This window comes from Volvox carteri, assembly GCF_000143455.1.
Source record: "Volvox carteri f. nagariensis unplaced genomic scaffold VOLCAscaffold_19, whole genome shotgun sequence".
Lineage (NCBI taxonomy): Eukaryota > Viridiplantae > Chlorophyta > Chlorophyceae > Chlamydomonadales > Volvocaceae > Volvox > Volvox carteri.
Window position 1 is genome coordinate 1,763,254 of NW_003307562.1, and position 14,202 is coordinate 1,777,455.

Here is a 14,202-nt window from a genome sequence, read left to right on the forward strand (position 1 = left end):
TGCTCAGGCCAACACCGGCCGCCGTCGCTGCCGCTGCTGCCGTCGACTCGCCCGCGAACTGCGCAATTGAAGATAGAGGCATATGCAGCCAACAGGAAGGCGGCGGCAGCGGCTGCTCAGCCGCCGGTGGGCCCGCTTCCAACTCGACGCACGCGCGTTTCGGAGCGCGTTCGGCATCAGCGGCGTATCGTCTGCCTCCGTCACCTCCGCCAGCGGTGGTAGGTGTGGATGTGTAGCTCAGTGGCATTGGCAATGCATTAGTGCCGTCCCAGACATGAAGGATGTAGTAGTCGGGGTAGTGCGAGAAGTCCACGGCCAGGACCTGCCCATGCCACCGGGGGGTTTTAAGGTGGCAGGTCCACTAGGATTGGGATGCCGGACAAGCGGATTCAAATTTTCAAATTCGACATGGGAGACGACACCGAGGCCGCACTGGCTTCCCTACTGGCGGGACCATGGAGTACGTGTACGTACGCGCGGCGTCCCCAAAAGGAACACTTTAAATGCGGCGCAAATAAAATGGAAATGGCGCGAAAAACTTACGAGCCGGTCAACGAGAAAGTAAGACTCGACGTAACAGACGTAACGCATGTCTACGTTGCAACGCAGACAACGCAGGCACGCGGAATCCAGCAGTTCACGCAAGCGCCTCCGGGCCCCAGCCACATTTCGCGCTATGCCTTGAGTCTCTCCTACCGCACCTTGCAGATGAGACTGGCTGGCGCCATAGGGCCCACCACCGGCGTGACGCGGTCCGTGGCTAAGGGCGGCGCCAGCTCCTGAACCGTCTTCAGAACCGCCTCCTGGTCCTGGACTTCCCGGGTCTGTTCTGGCGGCTGGTACGGCCTCAGCTGGCCTGCGGGCGCAGCTGATGGGGCTTGATGGGGCCCCGGCAGCTGCATCATCCGCCTTGTCTCCAGGATCCACCGCCTGAGGGCTTGGATCCGTAGCGGAGCAACCTGGAGGCGGCACCGGGGTGGGACACGGAAGCTGGAAGTGGGCCGTGGGTGGGGCACATGCGGGTGAGCCACTGGCCTCCAGGCTGCAGACTGGAGAGGGATGCTGGCACGGCAGGGAGAGTTAAGGACATAACGGGTGGGTGTGGGTGTGGGTGTGTGCCCCCGGCGGCATCTGTGCGCTGCACTCCGCAGCGTAGTGTATATTCCGCTCATCCGGGCTGGCGAGGTGGTACGCGAGGTGGTACAAAAGCGGCCGTGCAAGGTACCTACAGGAGAGCGCGTGTGCGCACAACATCTCCATCAGCACGAAATACCCTCCCTCCCCCCACAGCCAGGCGCCATGCCCTCGGCCCCAGCACACATAGTCCTGGGGCCCCCGTGCAGGAAAAAAAACCTTCTTGCCGCACACCCTGACGTGTGTTTGTTGCCGTACCGGGTCCTGCTGCGGCATCATTGTTACGTGGTGGGAGGTCGCGATGAGCACCGGCGGGTCCCGCTCCGGGTGAGCGACACCCGCCACAGCGTAGATGGAATATGTGTCGCCGCTGGGGCCGCCTTTCTCCTCCAGTTTGACCCTCAGCTGCCGCTCCCCGTTGTACATCACCATCTTGGGGATCAGGGATAGGCCCATAAGGGTGCGTCATAACGCGCACGAAGGACAGGGAGGGGGGTTCCACGGGAAGGGACACGGAATCTGGGCAGGGGCAAGAAACCCGTTGATGGCGGGGTGCAAGGGGCAGGTAAAGGAGGCATCGGTCCATGCCATCTGACGCCTATTTATTGTTAGCCATGGCCTGCGATGCTGCGTCCTGAGTGGGCTTCACAGGGGGGCTTGCAACGTACTTTCGTTCGGTGTAGGTAGATGATTCTGGGCTCATCCTGGGCTGGGAACTGCGGCAGCAAGTGTAGAGGACCGAAGATGGTGCACGTGACGTACGGCGGCTCATCTGGCATCACCCTTTCTGTCGAGGAGTTTCGTAACACTTCCATGCCCTCTCCTGACAAAGTGATGTCGCTCAGGTGGAGCAAGACGTATAGGTCTGCAAAGCCATGGCCATGGGCATGCGTACCGCGGGGCACGTGGGCGGTGGCTTCCGCAAAGGTGCAGCTTGCCTTGTTAGGGTAATTGGATGGCTGCAAGTTTGCCCACCTGAGCCTCTGGAATTCCTGGGAACGGAGAACCAGGTCACCCATGCGCATACCGACGTAGGGGCATAAAGCTGCCCCTCCGCGGCTTCCCTTAACGTCTTTAGGGGCAATACGTTTGGGGGCATTTTTAGGAAGCTAGCTGCCCGCTTATCTTTTATTATGATTCACGGAAACGAAAGCTGTTCCCCAGTTTTTAAAAATGGGACATTCGACGGGAAAGCTGCACAAGCTTAGTGGCATCATACTTGAGAAACATTCGGCATAGGTATCTATCCTATATGAAAGCCATTTATCGAGCATCCACTGTCATGACCGTGTAGACCGCCCGCCGCTTCAGCCCAAGAAGGGCCTCCGGAGACAAGCACACAGTTACAAAAATAACAGCTGTTGTATATAATATTAAATACAAGCACTTCCGGGCTGGCATTCTTCGCGCAGGTAGCATCCTTGCTAGGCGTTTCCGTTTCACGTACCACCTGAATGCGACAATAGTTTCTCTTTGCGCTCGATAGCATTATCCTCTTCATAAGGGCCTTAAGTTTGGACCCGCCTTAACTTCCGGAAACATGGTTAGGCCCTTCTTGTGGACGTCGATACTGCTAGCTTTCTGTACGATGACGGGGGCCACTGACGCGCCAGGGAAAGAAGAAACGCCATGTGCAAAGAGCTGTCATACCATTAATTGCAGTGAGTCCGCCAACGGGGACGGTTGAGGACTTGGGTTGACATGCTATACCCACTTTGTCAAACGTGCGCAGACAACATGGGTATTCGGTACGGGCGCTTTTGTGGAGTTGGGCACGGCGGCTGCCCAGGTGTAAAACCCTGTGATCCGGTTGACTATTGCTGCCAGAAGCACGACGCTTGTGTCGAGAAGCACAGGTACGCACATTCCCGGAGCCCTGAATGAGTTGCCACTGCTATGATAAACGTGCCAACTAACGTCGGGCCGTCCCGTCAGGGCGTCCATGTACACTGAACCGTCAAGTCCGCACGCGCACCGTCCCGGCCAAACATGGTCCTTGGTTGGCACCTCCATCCCGCAGACATAGGAAACGTGTGCCTTAGATTGTGCTGCGTTCTGTCCTCAACCTCCCGATATCGATTAAACGGGTCCGTGTAAACACGCTCGCGCGCTCGTCCTGACCCACATCCGGCCCCTCCCCTTTCGCCCTACTTCATCCCTACTTCATCCCTACCAGCGTCCTTTCCGCAAGGTGCCACATGTCTTTCCTCAAGTGCCTTGACAGGCACGTGGATAAGGACCACGAGGGTAAGTCTGGGAAGGCGACAGCGCGGCCAGTCATGTGTGGCCTGCCTGCTGGGCGCGGGAGGTTCCTTAGTGTTCTGGCACCCGCACCCGCACCCGCAACAGCAACCGCACACAGGCTCGTCCTGCTCGGCCCAGCCCGGTCCGGAGACGCGTGGGAAAGGCGTTGGGCCGCTGCTGGAGGGCGAGGGTTTTTTTCAGTCAAAGCGCTGGATCATTATAAGGCATACGACGCCCTGGATGCCGGGAAGCACGCCACCCTGCGGCGTGAACGGGCATTGGCGGGTGGGGAGGGAAGTACGTGCGGAAATAGAGATCCTATCTGAGGTAGGGAGGGAGGCAGAAGGGGAGGAAGGGATGCGTGCCGGTTCAGACTATGGCTGCTTGCGGGACGGGGCCAGCAGCTGGCGACAGGGGCAGCTCCGGAGGTGGGCCCGATGGCAGCGGAGGCGGCAAGCAGGGGGCGCTAACCCAGCAGCAGAAAACAACGCAAGGTGGAGGGTCGACCACTGATCCACTTCGACCACAGCTGGTGCCCCCGGGGCAGCAGGCAGTCACATGTCACATATTAGTGAAGTCTTATCTATCTCGGACAGTCTCCCACTGGCCTTCGTTGCCCCACCGCGCTCCAGGTATACTTGGGCCTGTTACACCTTTGGAGAGTAACGCAACTCCGGAAGGTGTAAAACACACACATGTTATTATTATCATGTTATTATGTTACTATACTATGCAATTATGCTATTATGTTTTATAGTATAGTATGTCCGTACCACTGAAACGCACCGAGCTGGCACGCAGGAGCAGCGTTCATTGCCTAGCAGGTTTCATCCTGGCTTGCCTAAGGCAACCCCGCCTACGGGCCCCCGGACACCTCGCATAGCATTGGGTTGTTTGCCTCCCCGTCCTAGTGTGCACGGGGCCTGAGTGGCAAGACTTCAATCAGAATGGCGAGGGCGGATGAGCTGCGTCTGATCACCATATACCTGCAGTGGGCACTGCTCTGTGCGACTCGGCCCAGCAATACCCCACCCGTGCTCCCTCCACCCCTTGCCCTCCTTGTCCTCATGCCTACGGCCGCCCCGCGACACCTCTATGTGACACGGCTATGCGGGTCGTCATGGCTCGTCGACCTTCTGGACCAACAACCCCGGTGATGATGCAGGCTTCGCTCCGAATAAGGCAAGCGCATGACTACGTGTCGGGGATTGCGCCGTCGTTAGTGGGGTGTCGTGAGTAGCGTGTGTCGCTTCCTTTCAATGCCAGTTATGGTCCCGCTTTTGCGTGCGCGCGTGTATGTATGTGTATGTATGTATGTATGTATGTATGTATGTATGTATGTATGTATGTATGTATGTATGTATGTATGTATGTATGTTATTACAGGGTGGTTAACTTCGCCAGCGGCCCCCTTTCCCGGGGCAGTCCCTGCTCTCCCCTGCTAGAGGGGCACCCTAATCCGTCACCCCATCCGACTTCAGAATGTATTCGTTGGGTTCGGCAACTCACCACCAGCATCCAACCAAATCTAGCGGATCAACGGCGCATCAACTTAGTTCCTGGTCAGCTCGCAAGTTGATATTATCACGTCCTACACCGTCCATATGATGGGGGGCCACCTCCCATTTCATCACTCCTCAAATACCCGAGGAGCTGGCAGGCGGATTTGAACCCGGGTCGACTGGATCGACTGGGAGCAGAAGTCAGGCCTTAACTTCTGCCAGCCGCCTGCCTATGTATGTATGTATGTATGTGTGCGTGTGTTGCTTAAGGCCCGTACGCAAAAAGGCGTAAGGAGGGTGACGCGAGGGAAACAGGGCCCAGTACAAAGGGATGGAAAGTGATGGAAAGTGATCTTTTGGATGTCGCTGCTATTTGCTGCTGCGGCTGCCTCGAGGGTTGTGTGTGTGCGGAATTGTTTTCCTTCAAATCCACCACAGTGGCGCTATCTCCATTGTGCCTGCCCCATTTAACTCTCCACTTTAACAGTTAATTTCGTAACATTCAAAACACAAAAACTTTGTCTGTCCCAAGCAGCATAATTCCCCCCCTTCTCTGTACGGGTTCCCCATTGAAGCCCTCCGTTACATACATACACATACACACACCTTCCCTAGCCTCTCGCGGTTGGCCACTTGCAGTTTTGGTCCGCGACTCTTGACCCCTTTTCTCCATGTGCGCCCTCCTTAACCGTTGTACGTTGTCTGCAGTGTCCGTACAGCGTCGTAATACCCACCATGAAGACCGGCATCGGGATGGCCATGATGTTCACGTCGGCAATCAAAGCCAAAGCCGGAAGCGAGTTTTGACCAGTCGATCAAAAGCACTTTACCGAGAGGAAGTGGAACGCGAGCGACATCAGTGCAGTGGTGTTTGATTCCGATGTGCATGCAGGAGGGAGTGTTCAGGACGGTGTGTTCATTTCGCTGGCTTTGTGATCTTCGCGCGTATGGCAGCCTTTCCGTTTTCCATAATTATTACAGACGGTTGTTGAGAGAGAGCTGACGAGTGATTTATGACAATCATGGCATGGCTGTGGATGCAATTGACACCCGGGGATCGCAGGTGTTGCAGTGCTGACGAGTGACGCGAACAGTGTGGAGATGGGGATAGTAGTAAACTAAGCTTTTAAAAAATATATATGGAATTTGTACGGTATTATTAATTATACCGGAGTGTCTGTGACACAGGAGCGTCTTCATGGATCTGCCGTTGGTGGCGCTTTGCAGTTCATCGGACCCTGCCGTACCAAAGTCGTACTTCCCATGAGGACAACACACACATGAAGCAACTGTATCCAATTACAGCAGCTGGCAAAAATGAAACGGATCGGGGTTTACAGCTGACGGGGCTCAGCCCTTCCGAGGGGGAATGGAGTCCTAGGTCAGTGCACGTCAGCGGTATCTGCTAACACAGCGGAGTGGCAAAACACTGCAGCAGTAGCACGGCCATGTTAACATTAATGCGAAGATTTTGCGGATGCTCTAATGCAAAGGCTGCATCCCTTTCTCCTGCATTCGTAACCATATGTCAGTCTTTGCCAAGAAAGAGGAGCGCATCTATCCCGTCTGATCGCCGCGCAGGTTCCAAGTTCTCAGGCCCTTGCACTTCAGGGCCAGCCTTGCTTCCGAACACAAATCCCATAGCACTGTTCCCACGTCGTGCCAGCGTGCCGCTAGCCACATTTGCTCATCAGCCACAGCCCCCTCCCCTCCTAGACTATCCGTCTATCTCAGGTATCTGCTTCGTTCACCAGTGGTTCGTCTTACCCTTTTTCCCCCTCATGCTGGCAAAGACGCAATCATCAGGTAAGCGTCACCCGAACCACAGCCGTCGCCGGTGGCCTTCAAGGCGTCACCTTTTACCATTCGAGAGCCTCAAACCATCCCCCTCCGCAGTGCCCACTCCCGTCCTGCCGCGCACACCTGCACACGCGCTTGCCATCCATTTCATCCACCTCGCCTCACTCCCCCAACATATCTTCGCAGCTTTCTTTCTCATCCGCTCCCCGGCCTCCATCACTGCTCCGCGCAAACACACGACTCTCTCGCAAGCCACTTCCTCTCTCGCAAACGCACACACATACACACATGCCGTGTCATCAGGCATATCCGGTCGCTCGCCTCGCATCTCACTTCTACTCGCCAAAATTTCCATGTTGCTGCCCGACCCGACCCGGCCGGCCCGACCTGGCCCTTCCTAGCTTAGGAGCCTAGGAGACCCATCCTCCCTCACTGCGCAGCAATCCTGGATGCCACCCGCTGCAGCAGCTGCTTGACCTGCTCTCGACTCAGCTCCGCGGCCCGCAGCTCCAGCTCCGTTGCGGAAACACCCATACGGGCCACGGCCGTGTACTGGCCATCCGCCTCGCGATCCGAGCGAACCAGGTACACCTCCAGTTCCTGCGCGACATGGTGGGGGTCCTGTACGGGAGGCGGAGGGCAGCCGACCCGGGAAAGGAAACCACCGGTCCAAGACCAGGACATTAATGCTTTCGAACAGGGCATGAGAGAAAAAGCGGTGGGAGGCCACCGAGCGGCGAGGCGTAAAACCCACCCTATCCCACCCCAAGCACCCACATACCTGCGCCACGCGGGTGGGTGCGACCGAGTCCACTCCAACTGAGGTTGACAGCGCCTCAATCAGGCCCTGCACCCGGACATCTCCGTAGGCGGCCCCGGGAGCGGCCACCTCCCAGGCCAGACCGTCCAGGGAGAGCCGCAGCGGGTCGGTGGACATCTGCTTCATGGACAGCGTCAGACGCACATTGTTGGCGTCCACGGAGAGCACCTTGGCGACCACCTCCTGGCCTGAGATGGGACAGAGCAAGCCAGGGAAGGAGGGAAGGGCGCGCGATGGTGGGCAGGGTAGGCAAAGAAACCGCCGACTAAAAAGATGAGCGGGCGCAGGGGCGCCGCGGGTTGTCAGGGAAGGGAAAATCAATCGCGTGACGACGACGAACCAGGAGGTAGAGGTTAAGACCAACATGAAGACCGACGCTGGAAAAGAAACCGAAGACCGCGGCCGATGAGACGGAGATGAGGCCAAACGCAGCACACTGCAGCCGAACCAGTGATGGTTATCACTCTGCACTTCCGCTCCGCTGCGTCACCCACCAATTGACACCACTTGGTCCACCGTCATGATGCGGTCCCAGGACACCTCGCTCTTGTGCACCAGACCAACCACCTCGGGCATGCCCTTCACCTGCATCAAGCCCAATAGCAAGAGCCAAGGCGGGTGCGGCATAAAAGATCGTGTTGTTGGGCTCAGGAAACAGAAGCGGATTGGACAGGTACGCCAGCTTTCTTTGCCTGCGGGCCGCCCCCGTGTGTCTTACCTTCGTCCCATCCCATCCTCTACCGATATCCTCTTTGTTCCGCACGTCGCTCGTTCGGCATCAGCATCTCCATTGGGATATTGTTCTTGCATCTCTTAACTTCCGGCTCCATACCCCGCACCAGCACCCGCTCCCTTCCGAACTCCCGGTGGACACATGCGGCCCCCCCCAAAACCCCGTGACACGGCCCACCTGCACAAAGGCCCCGTAGTCCTCAACCGCCGTGACCACGCACGTCAACACCGCCCCCGGCTCAATGCGGCGAAGGGCCTCCGCAGCCGCCACCTGACGCTCACTCAGCACGAGCTCCTTCCGGGACGCATCCGCCTGCACGCCGGTGTATGTGCGTATGTATGTGTGTACATGGGAAGCGTGGTGAGGGTAAAGGAGCGTGGGATCCGATACGGGCAGTGGGTGTATTTGGGAGAAGAGCAGGCGGCACGGAGGCGACGCAGTTCGTGGATGGAGGTCCAGGAGAGGACTGGGCCGGGGCAGGTTTAGATGGTGATATCCTGCGAGATTAAATGGCAACGCCGGCCGGTGCTTAACCCGGCAGGGTGAATGCTTTCGTGGGGAACAGACAACGAGACGACAGGTGTGCGGTTAAGGAGGGGGATGGGTAAACAAGCCAGGACCCAGGGGCGAGGCACGGACCTGCCGGATTTTAGGGGCACCACTAACCGAGGGCCTCTGACCCGGGTTTGAGGTTGCAAGCTGCTGCTCACCGTGACAACCCGTGCCTTGAGCTGCTGGCCAGTGAGGGTGCTCAGGTCGCCGTTGGCGCAGGCACGGAGTCGAGCAGGGTCCATTTGGTTGTATGGTATGAACCCTGAGCGCATGTGTGGTGATTTGCGAGTTCGTCAGTCGTTCTAGTGCGATTATAGGAGGTGGCGTGGAGTAGTTAGGGTTTAGATGTTCCAGGCCATTGGTAAACGTTGATCTGTGGCAACCTTTCATGGAGGTCAGCGAGCAGGTGGCGGATGTCCTACGGCCACTCACCTCGAACCGGGCCGTATTGCACGATAACGCCTCCCTCGTTCTGGCTAACTACTTTGACGTCGACTGTCTCGCAGCGAGCTTTGGCATCTGAGGCGCGTTTGTACGCATCGGTGATAACGGCGGGCGACGCCGGCGGTTGCGCTTGGGCCTGCTGTGCAGCGCTTGCTGGCTTCGGCCGAGTCAGCTGAGGTAAAGGCGCCTCAGGGCTGCGCTTGCTCGCCTACAGTTTTAGGACGACATAACATACAAATAGATGCTTATCGCGCTTGTGGAATCGAAGTGTCGCAAGAGCGATACAGGGGAGAATTGCTTGTGGATGGTCACACCTGAGCAGCTAGCACACGCGGAGCAGTTCGTCGCGACCAAAAGCATCCAACAAGTTTAGTCATGGAGCGAGTTCGTGAAGTAAGCACCGTAGACTCTGCTGTGGCGCCCCATGACGCCCTCATTTTTGCAATCAGGGATCCTTTTCCGTAATTTGAGAAAAGCTGGAGGTATTACAAAAGATTCCATCAATTGTCAAGAAGTTCAATGCAGGTAGTCAATGCTTGCACATAACACTAGTACGACGGCCGAGGTTGTGGCTGTTGTCGGACGTAGCTGCTTGGACTCGGTACTGTACTTCCAAGTAGGGGGCCTTGAAATAAGGCATAGGACTTTAGGCTGACTTGTCGCTTTAGGAGGGCGATGGCAGGAGCATAGGGGCCAATCTCCTGTTGGAAACCCAGGCCTGCACCAGCTCTCCCAGCTCCCCACCCTAGATTTGTACTCAATTGCAAGCTTGGTGTTTACATTCGGCCAGTACACTGGAAATAGGTACGAATGTACTGGCAGATAACATGCGATGTTTCCGCTAAGAAATGCTTCTGTGATACCTGTAACGGTCGAGGTTGTCTACACCCACAGAGTCCCATTTGCCTATTTCCAAAAGGTTATGAGCCCCACGCCGCTGCTGCAAGCGATCGAGCGCCTAGCCTAAGCACTGCGTCCGAACTTGCTGGCTTAGCAACGTGTATCATGCGCTGGGATTCGGTCATAAGCTGATTTCAATGTGCGAACTAGGAATGAGGGGTGGACCATGTGGATTTTCGTGGACCGGTTGCTGTGATTAGGCAACCGAAGCATCTGGTGGGCCAAAGGCCAGGCAACAATCTAGAATTTTCCTCGAGGCTGAGTAGCCTGCAGTGGGAATACAGGAAACAAATCCCGTGCGTGTGGGTAGGCACTCATTACTACCGGCATGGCTCAGCCAGGGGGAGCATGTACAAACCCTGGCGGTCCTGTCTGAATCTGCGGGGCTTTCGCACCGTCGGTTCGGACACATAGGATACAGCAACTTAGAGAAGCTTGTGTCTGAGGAGATGGTCACTGGTATGGGCGTGAGTGCGGCTGAGGTCCAGGAGAAGGGTATCTGTGAGCCGTGCGTGAAGGCAAAGCATACCCGCGCGTCTTTCCCCCTGTCCGGAAACACAGCAAACCGCGAGTGTACGTGGATGTGGCGAGGTGCCGGTGCCGTCCATGGGCAGGTCAAGGTATGTCGCCACGTTTCTGGATGAGTATTCGAATTTTGCAGTGGTGCACGGTGTAGAAACGAAGGGGAGGTGCCAGAAGCAGCCAAGGAGGTATTGCAGCTGTTAGAGACCCAGTCGGGCAAGAAGTTGCTGGCAGTTCAGTCAGACCGCGGTGGAGAATATGTGAACAAGGCCCTAGAACTGTACCTTAGGGGTAAGGGGGTTCAGCACGACACGTCCGTGCCGTTTACTCCCAAGCAGAATGGCCGTGCTGAGAGGCTGAACCGCACACTCCTGGAAAAAACCCGTGTTATGCTGCTTCAAGACTCAGGATTGCCGCATGAATTATGGGCCGAAGCTATTACCGCTGCATGTGCACTGCGCAATTGCTCGCCTGTGTCGGGCAAGCAGATGACACCCTTTGAAGTGTTCCACCGTGTGAAGCCAGATGTCTCTGTTAGCGCATGTTTGGGTGTACTGCGTGGGTGCATGTCGAGAGAAGGCACCGCAATAAGCTCGATGCCACTAGCCAGAAGGGCGTGTTGGTGGGCTACGAATGGAACTACAAAGGATACCGGATTTTGCTGGATGGGTCCAAGTGTATCGTAGTGAGCAAGAGCGTGAGTTTGGAGGAGATGTCGACGTGTGCTCGCGTGCTGCCAGAGGATGATAGAGAGAGCAGCAGCAGCGGAAGCGACAGTGATGATGAGGGTGGAAGAAGCCGCAAGGTCGGGGCCTCTCCCGGGAAGGGGGAGCAGCCCAGTACATGTAAGGCCGGAGTCGCCGAAAATAGTCATGGGAGCGAGACGAATGCTGATACAGCTGAGGTGAATGAGGGGGAGCCTATGGTAGTCAGCACTGCAACTGAGGAGGAACCTAAGGCTGTCAGCGGCGCAGGTGATGCAACCAAAGGGAAGCCCAAGGCGGCTGGTGGGACCGCGAAGGGGAAGCCGAAAGCTGTCGGCGAGGCAGCTGAGGGGGAGGATATGGCTGGCGCAGCTGCCTCTACACAGTACCGGTACCCACAGTGTGACTGCCACCCACCCCAAAGACTGAACCTAGCTGTCGACGTATCGGAGTCTAAATTACGACCACCTATGATGAAGCTATGGCTTCCCAGGAATGGGACAAATGGCAGGAGGCGATGGTTGAAGAAATCGGATCGATCCATGCACTAGATACGTGGGAGCTGAAGGTACCGCCACCTAGGGTGAAACCGATTCCGGTGAAGTGGGTGTACGACGTGAAGCGGGGTGTAGACGGACAGGTGGAACGGTACAAGGCCCGTTTGGTAGCCAAGGGACACAAGCAGAAGGAAGGATTTGATTTCAACGAGGTATTCGCGCCTGGCAGCAACCAGGTGACGCTGCCGCCAAGACTGCGGCTGAAGTATTGAAGGTGCGCCACCAAGACGTACGCACTGCGTTCTTCAAGGGGCCGTTGGAGGAGGTTATGTATTGCGAACAACCGCCTGAATCCGAAATGGGTGGTGCAGGCATGAAGTGTCTGTTGAGAAAGGCATTGTACGGTTTACGCCAGTCAGGCAGGGCATGGCACCAGAGGTTCTGGGAAACGCTAAAGGCTAATGGCTTTGAGGTTTATGGCGCGGATTCCCAGCTTCTTTACGCTGGAAGGAGAGTCATTTGTGGTATGGCTGTTCGCTCACGTGGACGATCGGCTAGTCGCGAGCAACAACAGCGACTCGGAGGGAATGACCCGTACTAAGCAAGCGTTGAAGGCTGAGTTTGAGCTCCGTGACCTGCGGCAGGTATCGTTCTTTCTGGGCATGGAGATTAATCGGGATAAGGACCTGGGCGAGGTTAAAATCTCGCAGCAGCGATACATAGCCGAATTGTTGGCCAAGTTTGGAATGGCGGATGCCGTGCTTAAGTCGGTTCCTATGGCGCCAAGTCTGGTCTTGGACCGTGCTAGTGAGAGTGATATAGTGTTGTTAGATGCGACGTGTTACCGGGTGTTAGTTGGAGAGGTTTGATGTACCTGGCAGTGAGCACTTGTCCTGATATAGCACATGCGGTGTTCAAGCTAGCGCGCTATACGAGCCGATAAAGGCTCGCTGGGAGGCTGCCAAGGATGTTCTGCGGTATTTGAAAGGGCCCGCGACTTTTGAAATATGTTTTGCCCGAGATAGCAAGAACATCGAGGGTTACGCCGACGCGGACTGGGCGGTCGATCGAGATAACCGTCGTTCGACGACTGGGTACGCTTTCATCTTGGGCGGTGGAGCTATCAGCTGGAAGAGCCGTTTACAACCGACTGTGGCAGCGTCGACTGTGGAGGCGGAGTATATGGCAGCGTCTCTCGCTACCCGTGAAGCGCTGTGGTTGCGGAAACTTCTGCCTGAGCTTGGGTGTGATGCGTATCTGCGGTGATAATCAGGGAGTCTAATTAAAAATCCAATTGTTTCGAAGCGTGCGAAGCACATAGATGTGATTCACCACTTTGTGCGTGAACGGGTGTCAATGGGGCAGGTGAAGTTCGAGTACTGCCCCACGACTAGCATGGATATCTTTACAAACCCGTTACCGGAAGGCAAGCTTGCGCAGTTCCGGGCAGGACTGGGAGTTCGTTGAGTTAGATTCATCCGGATATGTTCCGTCCAAGGGGGGGTGTTGACATTCGGCCAGAACACTGGAAGTTGAGGCGAATGTACGGCAGATAAGATGCGATCCGTGGGACAAAGGAGATGATGTTTCCGCTGAGAGGTTGTTCTGTGATACCTGTGACGGTCGGGATTGGCTATGCCCACACAGGCCCAATTGCCTATTTCCCAATACTTGGTGAAACTGCAAGTCCGCATCGTAGCTTACATGCGGCAGGAGCGAAGCGAATATAGCCTCTAAGCTAAGTTATGTACGGCAGCCGTACGGCTTGGCAAAGTTTCGACTTTGGTACTTCAGCTGACAGCTCCGGCATTCTGCCTACACTATTGAAGCTTATTGTTGCTCTCAGTAGTGTAATAGCGCCAAACTGCATCGCAGCCCGATTAGGACTTGGCCTACAGCCCCAAGCAGCCCAAGGTAGTACCGATGCAGTTTATGTCCTATAGCCTCCATGGCTTGCTGTACGGTTGCGTTCGAGGTGCCGGATAAGACAGGGCAACCCCGATTCCGCCTCGCCCTGTCCTGTAGGCCAAGTACTAATCGGGCTGCGATGCTGTTTGGCGCTATTTGTTTACAAACGGAACGAGAACGGAGAACCCCCATCCATGGTCGGATAGGATTCGCTGACAGGGCAAACCCTTGAAATTCAGTGGATGAGCAACTGCTGGGCAGGTTTACCGTAGCTTCGCCAGCGTACTGATTACCGCTGACTCCGCAAATAGGTAACCCACTGCAACGCGCCCGGATGTGCCAAAGTGGCCCGAAGCATAATGCAGTTCGTACACAGTTCGATGTGATGAAATTGCAGTTAAGGTATAGCACTCCCAGCATTCAGGCCGAACCGGCCGGGGAA

General features: G+C 56.3%; 3 protein-coding genes across 3 annotated transcripts in view; 1 reads left to right on the forward strand and 2 right to left on the reverse strand.

Moving 5' to 3' along the window:
- Positions 1-2,233, reverse strand: part of VOLCADRAFT_91120 (uncharacterized protein) — a gene marked incomplete at both ends in the record, with an annotated part of 7,150 nt that extends 4,917 nt beyond the window's left edge. Inside the window, 5 exons of the mRNA XM_002950637.1 lie at positions 205-322; positions 702-959; positions 1,393-1,566; positions 1,803-1,999; positions 2,110-2,233. Coding sequence (XP_002950683.1) covers positions 205-322; positions 702-959; positions 1,393-1,566; positions 1,803-1,999; positions 2,110-2,233 — 871 coding nt within the window. The remainder of the gene's footprint in view (positions 1-204; positions 323-701; positions 960-1,392; positions 1,567-1,802; positions 2,000-2,109) is intronic.
- Positions 2,234-2,674: 441 nt separating this feature from the next.
- Positions 2,675-5,687, forward strand: VOLCADRAFT_60568 (phospholipase A2; the record flags this gene model as incomplete). The annotated part of the gene is made up of 4 exons (XM_002950538.1): positions 2,675-2,795; positions 2,867-2,990; positions 3,311-3,410; positions 5,589-5,687. The coding sequence occupies 4 exons, from the start codon at positions 2,675-2,677 to the stop codon at positions 5,685-5,687; spliced, it is 444 nt and encodes a 147-aa protein (XP_002950584.1).
- Positions 5,688-7,109: 1,422 nt separating this feature from the next.
- VOLCADRAFT_104808 (uncharacterized protein) lies at positions 7,110-9,725 on the reverse strand (the record flags this gene model as incomplete). Its single annotated transcript, XM_002950638.1, has 7 exons — positions 9,544-9,725; positions 9,218-9,437; positions 8,944-9,047; positions 8,411-8,545; positions 7,995-8,085; positions 7,462-7,688; positions 7,110-7,280 (listed from the first exon to the last, which is right to left on the reverse strand). The coding sequence occupies exons 1-7, from the start codon at positions 9,664-9,666 to the stop codon at positions 7,110-7,112; spliced, it is 1,071 nt and encodes a 356-aa protein (XP_002950684.1). The 5' UTR covers positions 9,667-9,725.
- Positions 9,726-14,202: the final 4,477 nt, after the last annotated feature.